Source organism: Labeo rohita, chromosome 23 (assembly GCF_022985175.1).
Source record: "Labeo rohita strain BAU-BD-2019 chromosome 23, IGBB_LRoh.1.0, whole genome shotgun sequence".
Lineage (NCBI taxonomy): Eukaryota > Metazoa > Chordata > Actinopteri > Cypriniformes > Cyprinidae > Labeo > Labeo rohita.
The window spans coordinates 11,219,120-11,236,950 of record NC_066891.1 but is presented as its reverse complement, the minus strand read 5'-3'; the positions used below and the strand labels follow the sequence as shown (position 1 = coordinate 11,236,950).

The 17,831-nt window shown below is 36.7% G+C and overlaps 1 protein-coding gene across 1 annotated transcript; it reads left to right on the top strand.

Annotated features, from left to right (window-relative positions):
* Positions 1 to 2,328: 2,328 nt before the first annotated feature.
* xkr7a (XK related 7a) lies at positions 2,329 to 17,313 on the top strand. The gene is made up of 3 exons (XM_051096050.1): positions 2,329 to 2,875; positions 12,085 to 12,284; positions 15,658 to 17,313. Exons 1-3 carry the CDS (start codon positions 2,358 to 2,360, stop codon positions 16,623 to 16,625), a joined length of 1,686 nt encoding a protein of 561 aa, XP_050952007.1. The 5' UTR covers positions 2,329 to 2,357; the 3' UTR covers positions 16,626 to 17,313.
* Positions 17,314 to 17,831: the final 518 nt, after the last annotated feature.

Here is a 17,831-nt window from a genome sequence, read left to right as displayed (position 1 = left end):
GCGTATTATTAGCAGTAGGTGGCAGCACTAGCACAAAAACGTTTTTGTAACTGTAACGTGTCGATCTGTCACTGAAGCGGCAGGTGGCTCTCTTGGTTTGCTCAGAAAAAAGCTTTCGACCTCGGTAGATAAGAGGAGTGCTGTAAAACTTTCCAGACAGTAAAGACATTCCAGGAAGCCCAAATTAAGTTTATGGGAAGATCAGCAATATCTTTCATGTTTAATTGGTTTCTTTGTTTTCTCTTATCTTGATATGACAAATTTAAAGACTGTTGTGATTAGTAGAACACAAACCCAGTCTTAAGTAGCAAGGGTATATTTGTAGCAATAGCCAACTATACATTGTATGGGTCAAAATTATCGATTTTTATTTTATGCCAAAAATCATTAGAAAATTTAGATCATGTTGCATGAAGATATTTAGTAAATTTCATACCGTAAATATATCAAAACTTAATTTTTTATTAGTAATGTGCATTGCTAAGAACTTCATTTCAACGACTTTAAAGGCGGTTTTCTCAGTATTTTGATCATTTTGCACCCTCAGACTGCAGATTTTCAAATAGTATCTTGGCCAAATATTGTCCTAACAAACCGTACATCCATGGAAAACTTATTTATTCAGCTTTCAGATGATGCATAAATCTGACTGGTTGTGTGGTCCAGGGTCACATATATGAAAATGCAGTTGCACTTTCTACCTGAACGGATTTTATCATTTTGCTTGAAATAATATATTTCCCCCAGTTTCATAAACTACACTGTAAAAAATAAAAACACACAATTTGTTGAGTCAGCTTAAAATAATTTGTTACCCTGCTGCCTTAAAATTTTAAGTTCAGTCAACTAAAATAAGTTTATTCAACTTGTTAAGTTGTACTAAGTAACAACTTAGATATTTGTGTTTGCTAAACTTAACAGATGGGTAAGTTACCCAGCTGCCTTAAAATCTGAAGTTGATTCAACTTAAATATCTAAGTTGTCACTTAGTATAATTTAACATTTCAAGTTGAATAAACTTTTTTTGAGTTAACTAAACTTAAAATTTTAAGGCAGCCAGGTTACAAATTATTTTAAGTTGACTCAACAAATTGTTTTTTTTTTTTACAGTGTAGGCTTAAGCCTAGTCCCAGACTAAAATGCATGTCTGGGCTGTTTTAACTGAAAGAAACTTGCTCTGACTGATCTTAAAATATATCAGTTTGTTATGTATCAAGATGCACACCAATAGTGTTTTTATCTAAGGCATGTTTATAAAAGCTACTTAAATGTCCTAATTGAACTATGGCGTAAACCTGACTTAACCGAAGCCCTGTCTGTGAAACCAGCCATTATATGGTAAATAAACATTAATTTATTACATAATTATATGTATTATGTATTTTCATAAAACTGAATGATGAACAAGTTAATATAAACACAAAAGAGAATCCCAAAAATTCCGATTAATGTTAATATATTTTCTTTCTAAAATGCAGCATTTGACTAATCCAATCAGTATCAAAGACTTGACATGACATTTTTGGTCTTAATTCGCATTCTTATCAACACCACTTTGTATGTTAATGCATACTGACTGTGGTGGTGGTGGGAGCTGTTTTAAATGAATGCATTTGCACTTCAAGGGGAGATTATGACTTCATTTAGCTACTATACCCATGAGGCGCCGCTGTTTACAAGGCAACCAGACTCTGAAGAGTCAGAAACACTTTTAACTGCTATAGCTTTTTATCTTATGCACATTTACATGCATTTATGTACTGCAAAAAAAAAAAAAACAAAACAAAACAAAAAAAAAACATAATACTACATATTATATCCTATTTTATAAGCTGAATTGACATAGATTTATTTAAATAACTTCATTTACATTCACTTACATGATGTTACTGAAGCGGTTTGTTTCAATGCATATGATTCATGGCTGCATTAGGAATAAAGCGTGGTCATATTTTTGTGTTTGTAACATAATTTGGGTCTTACAATGTTTCCATAAACTGATCTAGCTTGTGACTACGAGATACAGGCGCTAAATTGAATCTGAATCAGGACTGCAGAGGCACCTTTCCTCTCAGGCCATGAGACTGGATATCCTCTACCTATCGGTGTATTATTAAATCTATATCACATTATAGGCTTTTGAATAAAATCTACACGCATGCCTGCACGCCTACTGTCAGCGACCACCGTGATAAATTGCTTTCAGGTGGAAAATCAGGAGCTAGATGCTCAAGCAGGAATAACGAGAAGCGTTTTTTGTCCCAGCCCTCTTTTCTCCCTCCCACACAGACACACGACCACCTCCCTCCCACCCTCTCGTCTCTCTTTTCCATCTACTCTCTTTTTCTACAACAAACATGGCCGCGAAATCAGACGGTACAGCCGTTTCTTTGCAGAATGACATTCCGCCGACGTGCCTCCCCGGGCTGGAGAAGCGCTCGCCCCAGTGGCGTCCCGTCGGGAGGGAGTATTCGCTCCTGGACTGCTGCTGGACCCTCTGCGCCCTCTTGGTCTTTTTCTCGGACGGGGCTTCAGACCTGTGGCTGGCTGCCGACTACTATCTCAGGCGGAACTACTGGTGGTTCGCTTTAACACTCGTTTTTATCATCATTCCGTCTGTGGTGGTGCAGGTGCTCAGCTTCCGATGGTTCGCGTACGACTACTCGGACGCCAACGGGAGCGGCACGGCTGCGGCTGCCATGGTAGCGGCGTCCAATGCGGAGAGTCACTTCAGCACCAAGGACAGCGATCAGCGGGGCGCTGGCCGCTCCGCTGCGGTCACCGGAACCCGGAGCAGCGCTGAGAGCTGCTGCAGAGCCTGTGTGTGGCTCTTCCAAAGCGTCGTGCACGTTCTTCAGCTGGCACAGGTCTGGAGGTACGTGAGCGCTTAGAACTCAGTATAATGAGATACAAATCTATAGTGCGTTCCTTTAAGGTGTCACATCAGCAGTTCATTCATATTGTTCTGTCATCCTGTGCGCTCCCTTGGCGTGCAACTAACGTCTAGGGGTATTCAGGGCCATATGGTTAAACTACTAAGATGACAAGGTTTATATTAACAAAATACTGGGGACAACTTTTTGTGCAGTCATTATTTATGTAGTGTTGCACAAATTGATTGCATTCATATATAAAAGCACATATATTTGAGTGAACCAAATATAGGATAGTAATTCAAAAATCAATCACTGGAAAATACATTATGTAAGTAAAGAGGATGGGAAAAAGATAACAGAAATTATTCAAGATATCACAGCCCTCAACCTCACTGCTGTTAGTTTGCATCGCCTATGACTGTCCTGCAGTCATAGTGAGGAAACGGGATCCTCCTTGTATTTCCTGTCGTCCCATGCCAGTTCATCATTATCTCCAAGCCGTTTGCTTCTAGGCTCCTCCTCCTCTTCCTCCTCCACCTCTCATGAGCTTCTGGGTCAATAATCTCCCGGAGAGACTCCTCCACTCATCCACTCATTCAATCTGTCCACCAGAAATCGCCTTATGCACACTCTGAAATCCCTTTGTCTTTAGAGCAGTGCAAGATTTTGTTTTCATATTACTAAACAATTGGTTTTAATTTCAAACGTAGCTGATAAATTAGAATTGTCATTTATTTTTATGCTTAAAGGAATAGTTCACCCATGAATGAAAAATTGACTCACTCTCAGGCTATCCAAGATGTATGAGTTTGTTTCTTCATTGGAACAATGGAAACATTGGAAACTACTCCTTTAATGGAGCCTGCATTGTTAATATGCACCAGATTGTGCCTAAAAGTTACCATAAAACCATAAAGATGATTTTCTACAAGATTCAAAAGTGAGCTCAAGAAACAGTGACATTCTATTTCTCTTCCCCACGCTCTTTTCTCTCAGTGTGGTTGTTTGAGCAGAATGTGCAAGTGTCTATCAAGTGCTAAGCGTCTTGATTGCTGACAGACAGCATGCTGCAACTCACAATGCAATTTCCATAATAATGCTGAGAAAAAATTTTCAGCCCACAATCACAGCCAAAAGTTTAATCCACTCACATGTAAATCAATAGGAACACACCCACACATATTAGAGACATGTGTAGGGATTGAGCACTGTGTAATTGTGGTTGTAAACACAGAGGCGGCGATGCACTTGTCTTTCACTGCCTGCGTTGATCAGCGGTGACAGGCCGAGCCTCTGTGTGACTGGACGCTGCTGCTGGCTGAGCCGCGGGGTAAAGCAGGGTTAATGATGTTTGCTGCCATTGATATTACAAAGCTGCTGGTCATTTCGATCAAGCTGCATTTATGCTGCTGTCACACATGTGCTGTCCTTCTCATGCCGTCTGTGTCATTCTCTATGTGTCACTCATGCTTTTTATCAGACCTCTGCTACTGACCTTTTTATTAGAAGATTTCCTTTTCCCCTTTTTTTCTGATACCAAATTTATAACAATTGGTGCTGGGCAGTTTGACCAAAAATCTGTATCACTGTATTTTTTTCTTTGACTGGACCTTTATATACAGTTGAGGTCAAAAGTTTACATACACCTGGCAGAATCTGCAAAATGTGAATTATTTTACCAAAATAAGTGGGATCATACAAAATGTATTTTTTTATTTAGTACTGACCTGGATAAGATATTTCACATGAAAGACATTTACATAGCCTACAAGAGAAAATAATAGCTGAATTGATAAAATGACCCTGTTCAAAAGTTTACATACACTTGATTCTTAATACTGTGTTGTTACCTGAATGATCCACAGCTTTATGTTTTTTTGTTCAGTAATAGTTGTTCATGAGTCCCTTATTTGTCCTGAACAGTTAAACTGCCTGCTGTTCTTTAGAAAAAATCCTTCAGGTCCCACAAATTCTTTGGTTTTTCAGCATTTTTGTGTATTTGAACCCTTTCCAACAATGACTGTATGATTTGGAAATCCATTTTTTCACACTGAGGACAACTGAGGGACTCATTTGCAACTATTACAGAAGGTTTAAATGCTCACTGATGCTCCAGAATTAAAAACCATGCATTAAGGTTAAAAACTTTTTGAATTTGAAGATCAGGGTAAATTGAACTTCTTTTGTCTTCTGGAAAACAAATATCTTCTGTAGCCTCTGAGAGCAGTACTAAATGAAAAAAATATGATATTTAGGCAAAATAAGAAAAATGTACACATCTTCATTCTGTTCAAAAGTTTACACCCCATGGCTCTTAATGCATCGTTTCAGTTTAGTGGGTTTATAGTGCCTTTTTTTTACTGTTATGAGCACACAGAATATAAAAACACTGTAATATCAAACACAAATTTACTAACAATTTAGTTCATCTTTTAAAATGTGGTGAAAGTATTTATTTTTTGCGTTTCTGTGAGTTTCATTTTGAGTTTCTGTTTAAATAAATTGTATTAGTAGTAGTAATAGTAATAGTATTGCTTTAAAAAGTACATTCTACTGTGCAATAGTAATATATTCCTGTCATAATTTCTTCAAGTTATACCAAACTTTTAGTGGCGGGTTATAATGAAGACCTTTGAGTTTCTGTGGGTTTAAATAAATTATATTATTCTTTTTTTAGTAGTAGTTTTTTTTTTTTAAACAGGTTAGCATGATGACCTTGTGTATATGATATGATGTTAATTTTTATCAAATGAAATGGTAAAATGCTGGTGAAGTGACTCTCAGAGCAGCTCTGGAGACGAAGTTCATGTGTTCATGTCCTCAATTAATGAGACGGCAGACGCTTTTCGGAAAGAGAATGAGGATATCTGCAATTCAAAACAAACCAGCCAGCCTGCAAATAAGGCACATTTGGGAAATAATTTTCATCTAATTTGAATAAATCGAACCATTATCCCCTTTTTATTCGCAAATTAGCCTTGAGACTTTTAGCCTGAGCCCTTCTGAGCTAAGTTCCCATGAATATATAATTAACTCAAAATATTTCCAGCGCCACATATGAAAAACATCATTGGCACTGCAGGCCAGTGTCTAATGAAATATCCTCTGGTCTCTCTTTGTCTATTTCTATCAGTATAGCTAAGAATAGCACCTTTTAGGAAGCACATTTTGCCATTTTCATGTTACCTCTGTTTGACCCGCAGTGGATTTCTTTCTGTTCTTCACCTCTCACTAGTAGCCTACTCTCTGACTGAGTCTTTGCTTAAAAGCTTCTGTACAGAGCTTTCCAGGCTCTCTGTCTTTGTTTGATTGGAATTAGCAGTAATGCCATTAAAGCTGCCACCGGCACTGAGCTTGTCACATCTCTGCATTACAGGGATTATAGCTGTAGTGTTTACATGTCCTTACCTGCAGCAGACAGCCAGAGATTGAGAGAGGGCTGAGCTGTTACAAAGAAGAACAGGTGAGGAATGATAGGTGAAGAGAGGATGTGAAAATTAGGGTTGAGATGCATGCTTGGGGGAATGATAGAGAAAAAAATTTAATATGAAAATTAGCCATTATAAAGCAATTTACGCTCTTGGCTTGTAATTACATCAGACATAAAATAATGATACAATTAAGTGATGTGCAATAAAATAGGCTCTTTCTCACATTTTCGTTTAACCGAAGATTTACTAAGCATTTTGAGCGTGCCCCATTCGAGAGTCCCCTCTGAGTGCTCTGACCTGGTTCACATGTTCAAAGACGGTTTTCGATTCCATGTTCCCCGCAGCATCGGATGAGAAGGATCAATCAGGATCAGTCACCACCCTTGAAGACGAAAAGACACATTTACACATTCTGCGCTGAGAGACATGACTACATGCACTGCTGTTTGTAGAATGTAAAAAATAAAGGCAACAGTTCTCTTTAGTTTACATATTCCTTTAGTGTAATTTAATTATTTTAATAAAATCTTTACTTACTTTTTATCATAAAACATAACATTTAACAACTGTTGGTTTTTGATTTACTAAAAATGATCAGTTCATAATTTGTTTGCGAATCGGATTGCACTGGTTACTCTTTGCGTTTCTGTCTTACTCAAAAGATTCGACACACATTGACTGGTTTCTCATAGCAGTGACTGGGAGAGTACCACAAATATTTTTTTGCATTCCCATTTGTTCAAATAATAAAAGAAAAACTCCACGATAGTGTTTTCATGACTTTCAATTAAAGGAAAAAATTGAGAAAGACTGATATCGGCAGTCAGAAGAGAGAACAATGTCAAATTTACCGTCCCTCCCATAGACGCAGCATTAGAAATACCCTCACATTAGCATTAACTAGTTTTTTCTAACTTGATCAAAAGGTGATATAATACAAAGTATAGTGTTATAAATGTACATACATTTTTAAAAAAATCAAAATATAAAAAAATGTATGATGTCAAGGATTTATGATGACGATGACCGTTAAAACGTGTCATCACAGTTTTGTGAAAATGGTCCATAGCCTCATGGCGACCCGAGTTCGAATCCCCACTCGTGGTCCTTTGCTTTGGATCCCACTGCCCTCTTTCTTCACCCAATGCTTTCCTGTCTGCTCAAAAAGCCCATAAATAAAAAAAAAAGATTCAACACATAATAGCCGTTATATGACTACACTGTATGACCTTTTTTCAGGTGTGTCAAAGTGTGTTTAAATCTATAAATAGCAAGAGTGAAGGCGAAAGACAGTAGTTTTAAAAACAGTCTCATCTGTGTCTATGAGATAATTCGCAAGCACTGCGTGATTGATTCTTCCCTCTGGATAACAAAGTAAAACTCTACGGGGGAAGGACTTAGGACACATTCTAGAGGAGAGATAGGGGATGTCTGTTGCTGTTGGCCAAACAGCTTAATTCCTATTTGAGACATATTCCTGAGAGAGGATGCGCTGGGATTAACTGTGACAAGAAAAGGAACCTAATAAAACTTAAGCTGTGGTTACTGTGTGTTTGATAAACGGAGGGAAGCTGTAGGCAATGTGTGTTTTAGTGTGATTTATTTAGGTTTGTGCTTGTTTGAAGGTATATCTGATATGAAGGGTTGAGTGAAAAACTAAATACAATCAAACCAAAATTTATTGACACCTTCAACATTTTTCACATTATCACAGTTTATCTGCGTTAGTTTAGAAAATGGTAATAAAATATGACAGGAACTCAGAGTTAAACTGTGTCAGAACAAATTCGTCAGATAACTTTGATAGAAAGGTATGTAATGGATTAGAATCAACCAAAAATTCAGACAACTGTTAGTATGACAATATTTATACAATTTTTAATACTTTGTTGACCAGTTACCAAGCAATGCTTAATTTTTTTCTGTGGTGTAAATAGGTCGCATTAGCAATTAAAGTTCAGGTTAAAGAGTCTGAATCATTTTTAGTCCCACTGTCTGGTAGTCCACTGTCTGAAAAATTTTTGGGAATACTATGTTACAGTTTACTTTATTTTGTTATCCCCACTTACATAAATAAACAATAGTGTCCTGCACCCACTAGAAAAAAAAAGGATAATCATTTTTGGTTTGACTACATCTAAAAGACAGAAATCTGAATATGCTTTTGTTCACTGTAAGAAGTGATAACCTGGAATTGTTACCTTAAAGGGTCATTTTTTCTTGATTTAACTGATTAAATCAATTTGGTATAAGTTAATGTATGTAGGTTGGTTCAGTGATGTTAAATATAATTTTATTCTATTTAGATTTTTGTTTTCATTTTGATTTATGTACTCAACATAAAAAATAATTTTCCAGTAATCTGGAAATGCAAGACCCCTCAACCCATTGGTTCTTAGAAGTCCTTACTTTGTTTCCTGTCACATGTTGAACATTAAATATTATAACTGCACAGTCATGAGTTAATTTAATACATAAAATGATTCAGTTATTTAGTGTTAGTAAAGCAATGTGAAGATAGATATAGATTATTCCATCCTAAAAAGACTTATTGATGCAGGAAATGATAATTCACTTTCTCCCTGGCTGGTAGATGGTAGTCCTACATTGATTTATACTCAGTATAGCAATAAATAGCTTTTTAAATTTTGTTAGGACCTATAGAGGCTCAAAGACTCTCAAAGAAGATCACACTTCTGAGAAGGACAGCAAAGAACGAAAGAAATGTACTGTATATGGTGGCAGGAAACAGAAAGCACTTCCATTTTCCTAATTCTGTTATAAAGTGGCATGATCCAGTGTCTCATAACCACCTCAGCAGGGCTTTACTGTTCAATAAAATAAATGACAGCCTGATTCCAGCCAACTGGAAATCTGATCTAGAACATTCAACGTCGATTTCAAGTCTTTCTTTCTTTTCTTTCTTACTTCAGCAGTCATCCTCAAGGGTGTGATCAGCATTGTAATTTCGCAGAGGGGGGCCATTGTAAATCTGGTATTTAACTGACTTACAGGAGCCCTGCCAGTTAATCGCTAAGTGCTGACTGGTTAGCTGTGCCATCTGAGTAACCAAATGGGTCATTTGGCCATTCGGAATATTGTTGAATTCAAATGGAGTTTAATGGCAGGTGAACAGCAACAAAATCAGTGTGGTGAGCCTGTTCTGACCTGTCTTTATATTAGAAAGTCCTTTTCAGAGAAAGCCTGAGTCTTTGCAAACGCAGGCCTGGCAGATGATTGTCTCCAGTTGGGTTATATTAAGCTAAGTAATGGGCCAAGCTTGTCAGCAGCAATGTTTGTCGGTCGTCACCATGGAGACTGATGCATTGGCTGCCAATAGTGGCTGTTTGAGAGATGTTTTCTCAGCCGTAGCGCTGCCTATTTGTCCACGTTTTCTTATTTTTCCTGAAGAAAAAAGTTGCATGGTCAGGGTTCAAGGTTTGATTTTGTCTGATATCATCCGTGTGCCCAGAGGGCTGAATTTTACAAGCAAAGAGAGCTTTTCTGTCTCATTGAAAACACACTCTTTATTTGGAGAAAGAAAGACTCTGTGTCACTTGTCAAATATGAGGCACAGTCGCTGACAGCCGTTCTCGCAGGCTCTCTATTGCTTGATTTTTCTTTCAGAGCCTGTTTTTTCTCACACAGCAAGTTGTGAGAAGGATGTGGAGCAATTTTATAGACCTCATCAAGTCAGGGTGATTCATTCTGCCAATCTCCTGACATCCAGCGAGCACTTCTATTACTCTCACTACCCTTGAGACAGACTGAAATATCATGGCACTTCCTGTCAAAGGAAACAAATTAAGTCCAGAGAAAGTCAGATTTTTCAAGGGGCTTACATAAATATCTTTCGAAAGCACAGCTGCAGGTTTTGCTTCATATCTTCCAAAACACCACTCTCTCCTTTCCTCTGGCACTTACATCCATCTTACGGGATAAACAGTGCAGTCCCGAGGTCGTAAATCAGGAAATTTAAAGTAACGAAAGTAAGAGACAGTGATCCCTCCAGTGAAAAACATGCTCTCTGACATCCATGTAATCTCAAGTGCGACCTTGGTGTGTCTCACAAGACATCTGCAACAGCATGGAGACTGTGGTGCTGAGGACATGACATGCTGGAGCACTCCATAGTGCACTGGCAGTCTGCCCAGACAAGTGTACAGCCTTTTTCAGCTGGTCACACTGACATTACGGGCAGACTTCAGGTCTTTTCCAAGCCTGCAGAGTGGCATCAAGGTTAACCTTACAATTTCCAGTTTCCTCTACCTGTCAAAAGTTTGCATTAACTATGATTTTTTAAATGATTTTGACTTTTATGCTCAGCAAGGCAGCATTTATTTGACCAAAATAAACTAATAATATTTCACATTTTCAGAAGACTGTTTTCCATTTGAATTTGCACTGCCATTCAAAAGTTTGGGATCAGTAAGATTTGTAATGTTTTTAAAAGAAGCTTCTTGTGCTCGTTAAGGCTGCATTTATTTGATCCAAAATACTGAAAAAAATGCAATTTTGTGAAATATTATTGGGATTTAAAATAACACATTTTTCTATTTTAATATACTTTAAAGTATAATTTATTCCAGTCTTCAGTGTCACATGATTCTTCAGAAATCATTCTAATATGCTGATTTGTTATCAATGTTGGAAACAGTTGTGCTGCTTAATATTTTTTGTGATACTTTTTTCAGAATACTTTGATGAATAAAAAGTTTAAAAGAACTGTGTTTATTCAAAATAGAATTTTGTGTTACAATATACACTACCAATCAAAATTTGGGTGTCAGTAAATATTTTATTTTATTTTATTTGTTTTTAAAGAAATTAATACTTTTATTCAGCAAGGATGTTTTAAATGGATTAAAATTGATAGTAAAGACTTATATTATTAGAAAATATTTATATTTCGAATAATTGATGTTTTTCTTTTTATTATTATTTTTTATTTAGAATCCTGAAAAAAAGGTATCACAGGATCCAAAAAAATGGCTTCAACACTGATAGTAAATCAGTATATTAGAATAATTTCAGAAGAATCATGTGACACTGAAGACTGGAGTAATAGCTGATAAAATTCAGACATTTTAAAGTATATTAAGGAAAACAATATTAGAAATTGCAATAATATTTCACAATACACAATACTGTTTTTTCTGTATTTTTGAATAAATAAATGCAGAGACTTCTTTAAAAATGAAACATTAAAAATCTTACTTATCCCAAACTGAACGGCAGTGTATATTTAAAAATGTAATTTATTCCTGTGATAGCAAAGCTGATTTTTTAGCAGCCATTACTCCAGTCTTCAATGTCACCTCCTTTAGAAATCAATTTAAAAAGAACAGCATTTATTTGAAAAATACTAATCTTTTGTAACATTATAAATGTCTTTTGATCAATTTAATGTGTCTTTGCTGAATAAAAGTAAAACATCATCTTCATAATAATAATAATAAATGTTTATTGAGCAGCATTTTTTGCAGATTGCAAATTTTTGAAGGATCGTGTGACACTGAAGACTGAAGTAATAAAAAGTAATAAAAGTAGGGTTCTGAAAATTCAGCTTTGCCATCACAGGAATAAATGACATTTTAAAATGCATTCAAATAGAAAACAGTTATTTTAAATTGTAAAAATATTTCACATTCTTACTGTTGTTATTGTATTTTTAATCAAAACATTTCCAAACTTTTGACCAGTAGTGTAATTAGGATTTTTCTGTTGCAACCTTTGGTGATTTGTACAGAAATAATCCCCTTTGCTTTTTATCCCAGGTATGTCCATGCCTTATATCTGGGCGTGCAAAGCCGCTGGCGCGGGGACCACGAGCACAAACACTTCTACTGGCGTACGATGTTCGAAAACGCTGACATCAGCATGCTGAGGTTGCTTGAGACCTTCCTGAAGAGCGCACCTCAGCTCGTTCTGCAACTCAGCATTATGGTCCAGGCCGGACAAGTCCTCCCTTTGCAGGGTAAGCTGATGACACCTATGATTAAAACCAGTATGCTAGAAGATGTTGGGCCTGTGCTATTTGTCTGTGTCATATTTATAATATTCATATTTCATCAGCAGCCTTGAGTGCACAGACTTTGACAGTCAATTTTTATCGCCAAGAACCGCCCACTTAGACAAGAAGATAGTTATATAAAAATGTAAAGTTACTTATTACATGTCTTTATTGGCTGTTTATGGGCACATCTTCATAATCAGACTTTAAAAGCTGATGTACAGAATGTAACTTATTTCAAACATAAGTTAGCTTATGTTAGAAACTAATTAAACATTAAAAGCTTTAATGTTTAATTTTATTGTTATTTGATAACAAATGTAATTACAGTAAAAATGGTAATATTGTGAAAGTACAGTGATTTAAACCTTTTAATATAAGTTGAAATGTTATTTATTCCTGTAATATCAACGCTGAATTTTCAGCATCATTACTCCAGTATTCAGTGTCACATGATCCTTTAGAAATCATTCTAATGTTCTGATTTTCTGCTTAAGAAACATTTCTTATTGAAGATTTTATGCCACTAACTTATGGAGATTAGACGGTACTTTTTCAGTAATATTAATGAGGAAATCTGTGCCTTTATTCCCAGAAGTTGCACAATGCCAACCAATCAGACTGGAACCGATGATTTCAACCCATTTTTGAGTACGCTATACATCAGACGGTCAGAAAACCTGCTGTGGGTGGATTGTGGGCGTACTGTCTGAGACTGAAACTACTACATCAGTCACCCAATCTGTCATATTGCTATCTACCAGGTCACAGAGTACAGAGTTTGACTCAATGCCTTTCCTGCAGTGTGATATCTAATTTAAATGCGACTCAATAAGAATTGTTTTAGACATTCATTTGGCCATCATTAAGGATCAAAGTGCAATTTCACAGCATGGGTTTGCTCAGCATCTCATTTTCAATCCAAGCGCAAATTAGCTGTTTTTTTTACTGAGGATGTGATAAGTTTAACTGAATATGAAAGACGACGGGTTGCATATGTGCATATTTCAAAAGCAGTTAAGACACGATTTTGATTTTCCCCTGGAAGAGTGCACTCCAAATTTTGCAGTGAATAACCGAAAAGAGATATATAACTGAAACATTACCGTAATCAAAGGATCCTTTAGAATATTAACTCATTAGATGTTCATGTCAGTGTCTTCATAATGGTGACATCTTTAATTGTGTGGTTTAATTGCTTTAGTCTATCTTTGGCTCTGCAAAGAAGGAACAGGACATGTGATAGTTACAAACCCACCTGACAGGTGCCTTTGATTACAGAGCTGTGAGAAGTCACTGTTGCATTAGTTCAGCTCCATGGGAACAATTGTAGCCACTGTTAGATGTTCCCTGCGGATTGTATCCAAATGTCAAACCGCAAACTGTGACTTTTATAGAGCGCTCGGAGCTAGTTAACTAGAGGATGTGATTTTTGTTTAAAAATGTCATTTAATGTGACGTCCTTCTTTATTTCCATGCCATTCGGACTAGAGTTTAGCGAGATGCAGTATTTACACTGTGGCAGCCCTACTCACATTACATTTATTCAGACTGCTGAAGGCCTCTTTTTCCAGAAAGATAAAAACGAACCTGAGGAGAGCTAAAATGTGATTCCACAACAAAGCATATCCAGTTCTCAGGAGATGAGCACGGTGCAGTCAGCAGTGTAGAGAATTCTGGCAACAGTGCAAGAGTGTTTCCTCTTGGTCTGTCCTGACCTGCACTGTGAAGACTGATATTATGATTTAGGTGCTTTGCTGGGCCTGTCATAATCGCTCATAATCGCTCATAATCATATTCAGTGCAATGCGAGACGGCTGGAGAACTAGCTAATGATTATGTTTTTGCTGATTAGGAGAGATTTTCCGTTTTGACTGCTTCTGACTAAATGGGTGAGCTGATGAATGGCCAGACAGGATCCTGATTAAATATTCATGAGAGCTTCTCGAGAGCGTACCAGCACTTAAACAGAATTTCATTTTTTTCTGACAGGAATGGTATGGTGTACCGTCATTCTTCATATACTGCACAGACTCACCTGAATGGTTATACATTGGTATAGGAGGTTTGATTTGAAATAAATTTGAAATATTTTATTGCTCAAGTATTTGCTTTGTCTCTAATGTGTCTTCTAAAATTCTAAAAAAAAAGGTTAAATCTATTTTTCAATTTAAAGATTATATAGTTAACATTACTATAACAGCAGGGTAAAAAAAATCAAATTAATAGAAACTAAATATTTTCCACATAATATTTTAGTCGTTTTGGCTTTAGTAAAGTGAAAATATGAAGATTTCTTTAACAAATAATAATAATTAAATTAAATTATTATTTATATTTCTATTTTTTATTTAGCTACTAAGTAGCTACTTAAGGCATGCCTACCTATATATACTATTTACCATGAAAATTATAGTAATCAAATGAATTATCATTTAGAATATTAGCTCATTACAATATTTTAAATGTTAGCTATCTAACATTACCATAACATTACCAAAATATACACTATACATTAATAGACAGTAAATATAGTCCACATAATATTTTAATTAGTTTTGGCTTTATTAAATAAATAAATATTATTATTATTATTATTATAAAAATAATAAAATGAATGTAATAAATTATTTTTATTTTATTATTTATATTTTTTATTTAGCTACTTAAGGCAGGCCTCCCTATATATACTAACATAAAAATTATAGTAATCAAATGAATGATCATTTAGAATATTACCTCATTACAATATTTTAAAGGTTATCTATCTAATATTAAAAGACACACTATAAATTAATAGATAGTAAATATTGCCCATATATATATATATATATATAATCAGAAAAATGTAATAAGATTAATTTTTATTTATTTTTTTTTATATATAATTATTTTTTTATATTTTATTTATTATTTTGGAGACCATGCAGTGTGAAAAAGTAGCTACTATATGTCCTCTCCAATACACTGAAACCATCTAAGTATCCAAAAAAATTATTCATTCATTCATTCATTATATATCCAGACTACTCATTCCTATACCTATCATTAATTTGATACCTGACACACTCTTTGAAAGGCTGAAGGCTGAAATGCATCAGTATGCAGTGTTTCAGTCATTTTTAATGTTTCAGTTATGATGGCCATAATGCGAATAAAGGCTTTTTAATTTTTTTTTGGACCAGACGAAGTGCCTTGGATTCATTTCTTGTAATAGTATATCCAAAAATCCAATTCAAACTCATTCCAGTAGGGTAATTAAATTAAATTAATGTACCATGAAAAGTGACCAATTTTCTCTCTGTCACTCTTTCTCACTGTGCTTCTTTTGATCCAGGTCTGTCTGCGTCAGCCTCTTTAGTGTCTCTGGGCTGGATGATGGCGTCTTATCAGAAGGCATTACGGGACTCTCGTGACGACAAGCTCCCCATGTCATATAAAGCAGTGGTGGTGCACATGCTGTGGCACCTGTTCACAGTGGGAGCCCGCGCTATGGCCTTTGCCCTCTTCGTTTCCATTTTCCAGCTCTACTTTGGCATTTTCATAGTGGCCCACTGGTGTGCCATGACCTTCTGGATCATCCAAGGCGAGACAGACTTCTGCATGTCCAAGTGGGAGGAAATCATCTACAACATGATGGTGGGCATCGTATACATATTCTGCTGGTTCAGCGTGCGTGAGGGCCCCACACGCTGCCGTCTGCTGCTTTACAGCCTCATAATCCTAGGAGAAAATGTGGCCCTCACTGCCGTGTGGTACATATATCGCAGCCCGCCCACTTCGGACTTTTACGCCGTTGTGGTGGTGTGCGTAGTGGCCTGTAGCTATGCCCTGGGCACATTTTTTATGTTCATCTACTACTGCCTGTTGCACCCCGACGGCCCTGTATCTGGAGCCTATATTGGGTGTTGCGATGTCCAGGTGGGTGCTGTTTCAGATCCTTGTGTCTCATCGCCCACCTCTGCTCCTCCTCCTCTGGATGCGGTGAGCAGCCCGCCGCGGACTCTGCAGAGGACTAAAGGTGGAGAGTCAGTACCAGGAGGAGACGTTGGAGAAGTGTTTAAAATGAGGACCCTTAAGGCCTCGCGCACCACCGCGCCTCGGATCGCCCCAAGGACAGAAGGGCCGGTAATTCGCATTGACCTTCCCAGGAAGCAGTACCCAGCCTGGGACGCCCACTTCATTGATCGCAGGCTGCGAAAGACCATTTTGGTACTGGAAGCTGCCGCTCCGGTCACACCGAGGATCCAGTACCGCTGTCTAGGCACACCGAAGGAAGTGATGGAATATGAGACGACAGTCTGACACATTTTACCCTCTCCAGATTAAAAATGTAATGCGTTAGTGTGCAGAAAAGTCAGTTCTGTCCAGCTTTATTTGATGAAGAGGACGAGTCAGATCTCCACATGACCCCTTATTGACTCTTGCCATCTGTGAAAGCACATGATGCACTACTGTCTAGAAAAGAGCCACCCTGTGGTGACATTAGACATTACTACAGGTTATTGGGTTAGGAGGCCAGGCAGGGGTCTGACCAAATTAATGAAAGAAAGCAGTAAGGCCACAGTAAATCTACAGTTAAGGTCAAAATTTACATCAACCTTTCAGAATCTGCAAAATGTTCATTATTTTACCAAAATAAGAGGGATCATACAAAATGCATGTTATTTTTTATTTAGTACTCATTTAGACCTGAGTGAGATATTTCACATAAAACATGTTTACATATAGTCCACAAGAGAAAATAATAGTTGAATTGATAAAAAATGACCCTGTTCAAAAGTTTTTGTGTTGTTACCTGAATGATCCACAGCTGTGTTTTTTTTTGTTTACTGATAGTTGTTCATGAGTCCCTTGTTTGTCCTGAACAGTTAAACTGCCCGCTCGTCTTCAGAAAAACCCTTCAGGTCCCACAAATTCTTAGGTTTTCCAGCCTTTTTGTGTGTTTGATCCCTTTCAAACAATGAGTGTATGATTTTGAGATCCATCTTTTCACACTGAGGACAACTGATGGACTCATACGCAACTATTACAGAACGTTCAAACACTCACTGATGCTCCAGAAGGGAAAACGATGCATTAAGAGCCAGGGGTGAAAACTTTTGAACAGAATAGAGATGTGTACATTTTTCTTATTTTGCCTAAATATCATATTTTTTCATTTAGTACTGCCTTTCAGAGGCTACATAAGATAGTTACATGTTTCCCAGAAGACAAAATAAGTTACATTTACCTTGATCTTCAAATTATGCTCTTAATGCATATTTTTTTTCCTTTTGGAGCATCAGTGAGCATTTGAACCTTCTGTAATAGTTGCATATGAGTCCCTCGGTTGTCCTCAGTGTGAAAAGATGGATCTCAAAATCATACAGTCATTGTTGAAAAGGGTTCAAATACACAAAAATGCTGGAAGACCAAAGAATTTGTGGAACCTGAAGGATTTTTCTGAAGAACAGCAGTTTAACTGTTCAAGACAAAACAGGGACTCATGAACAACTATCACTAAACAAA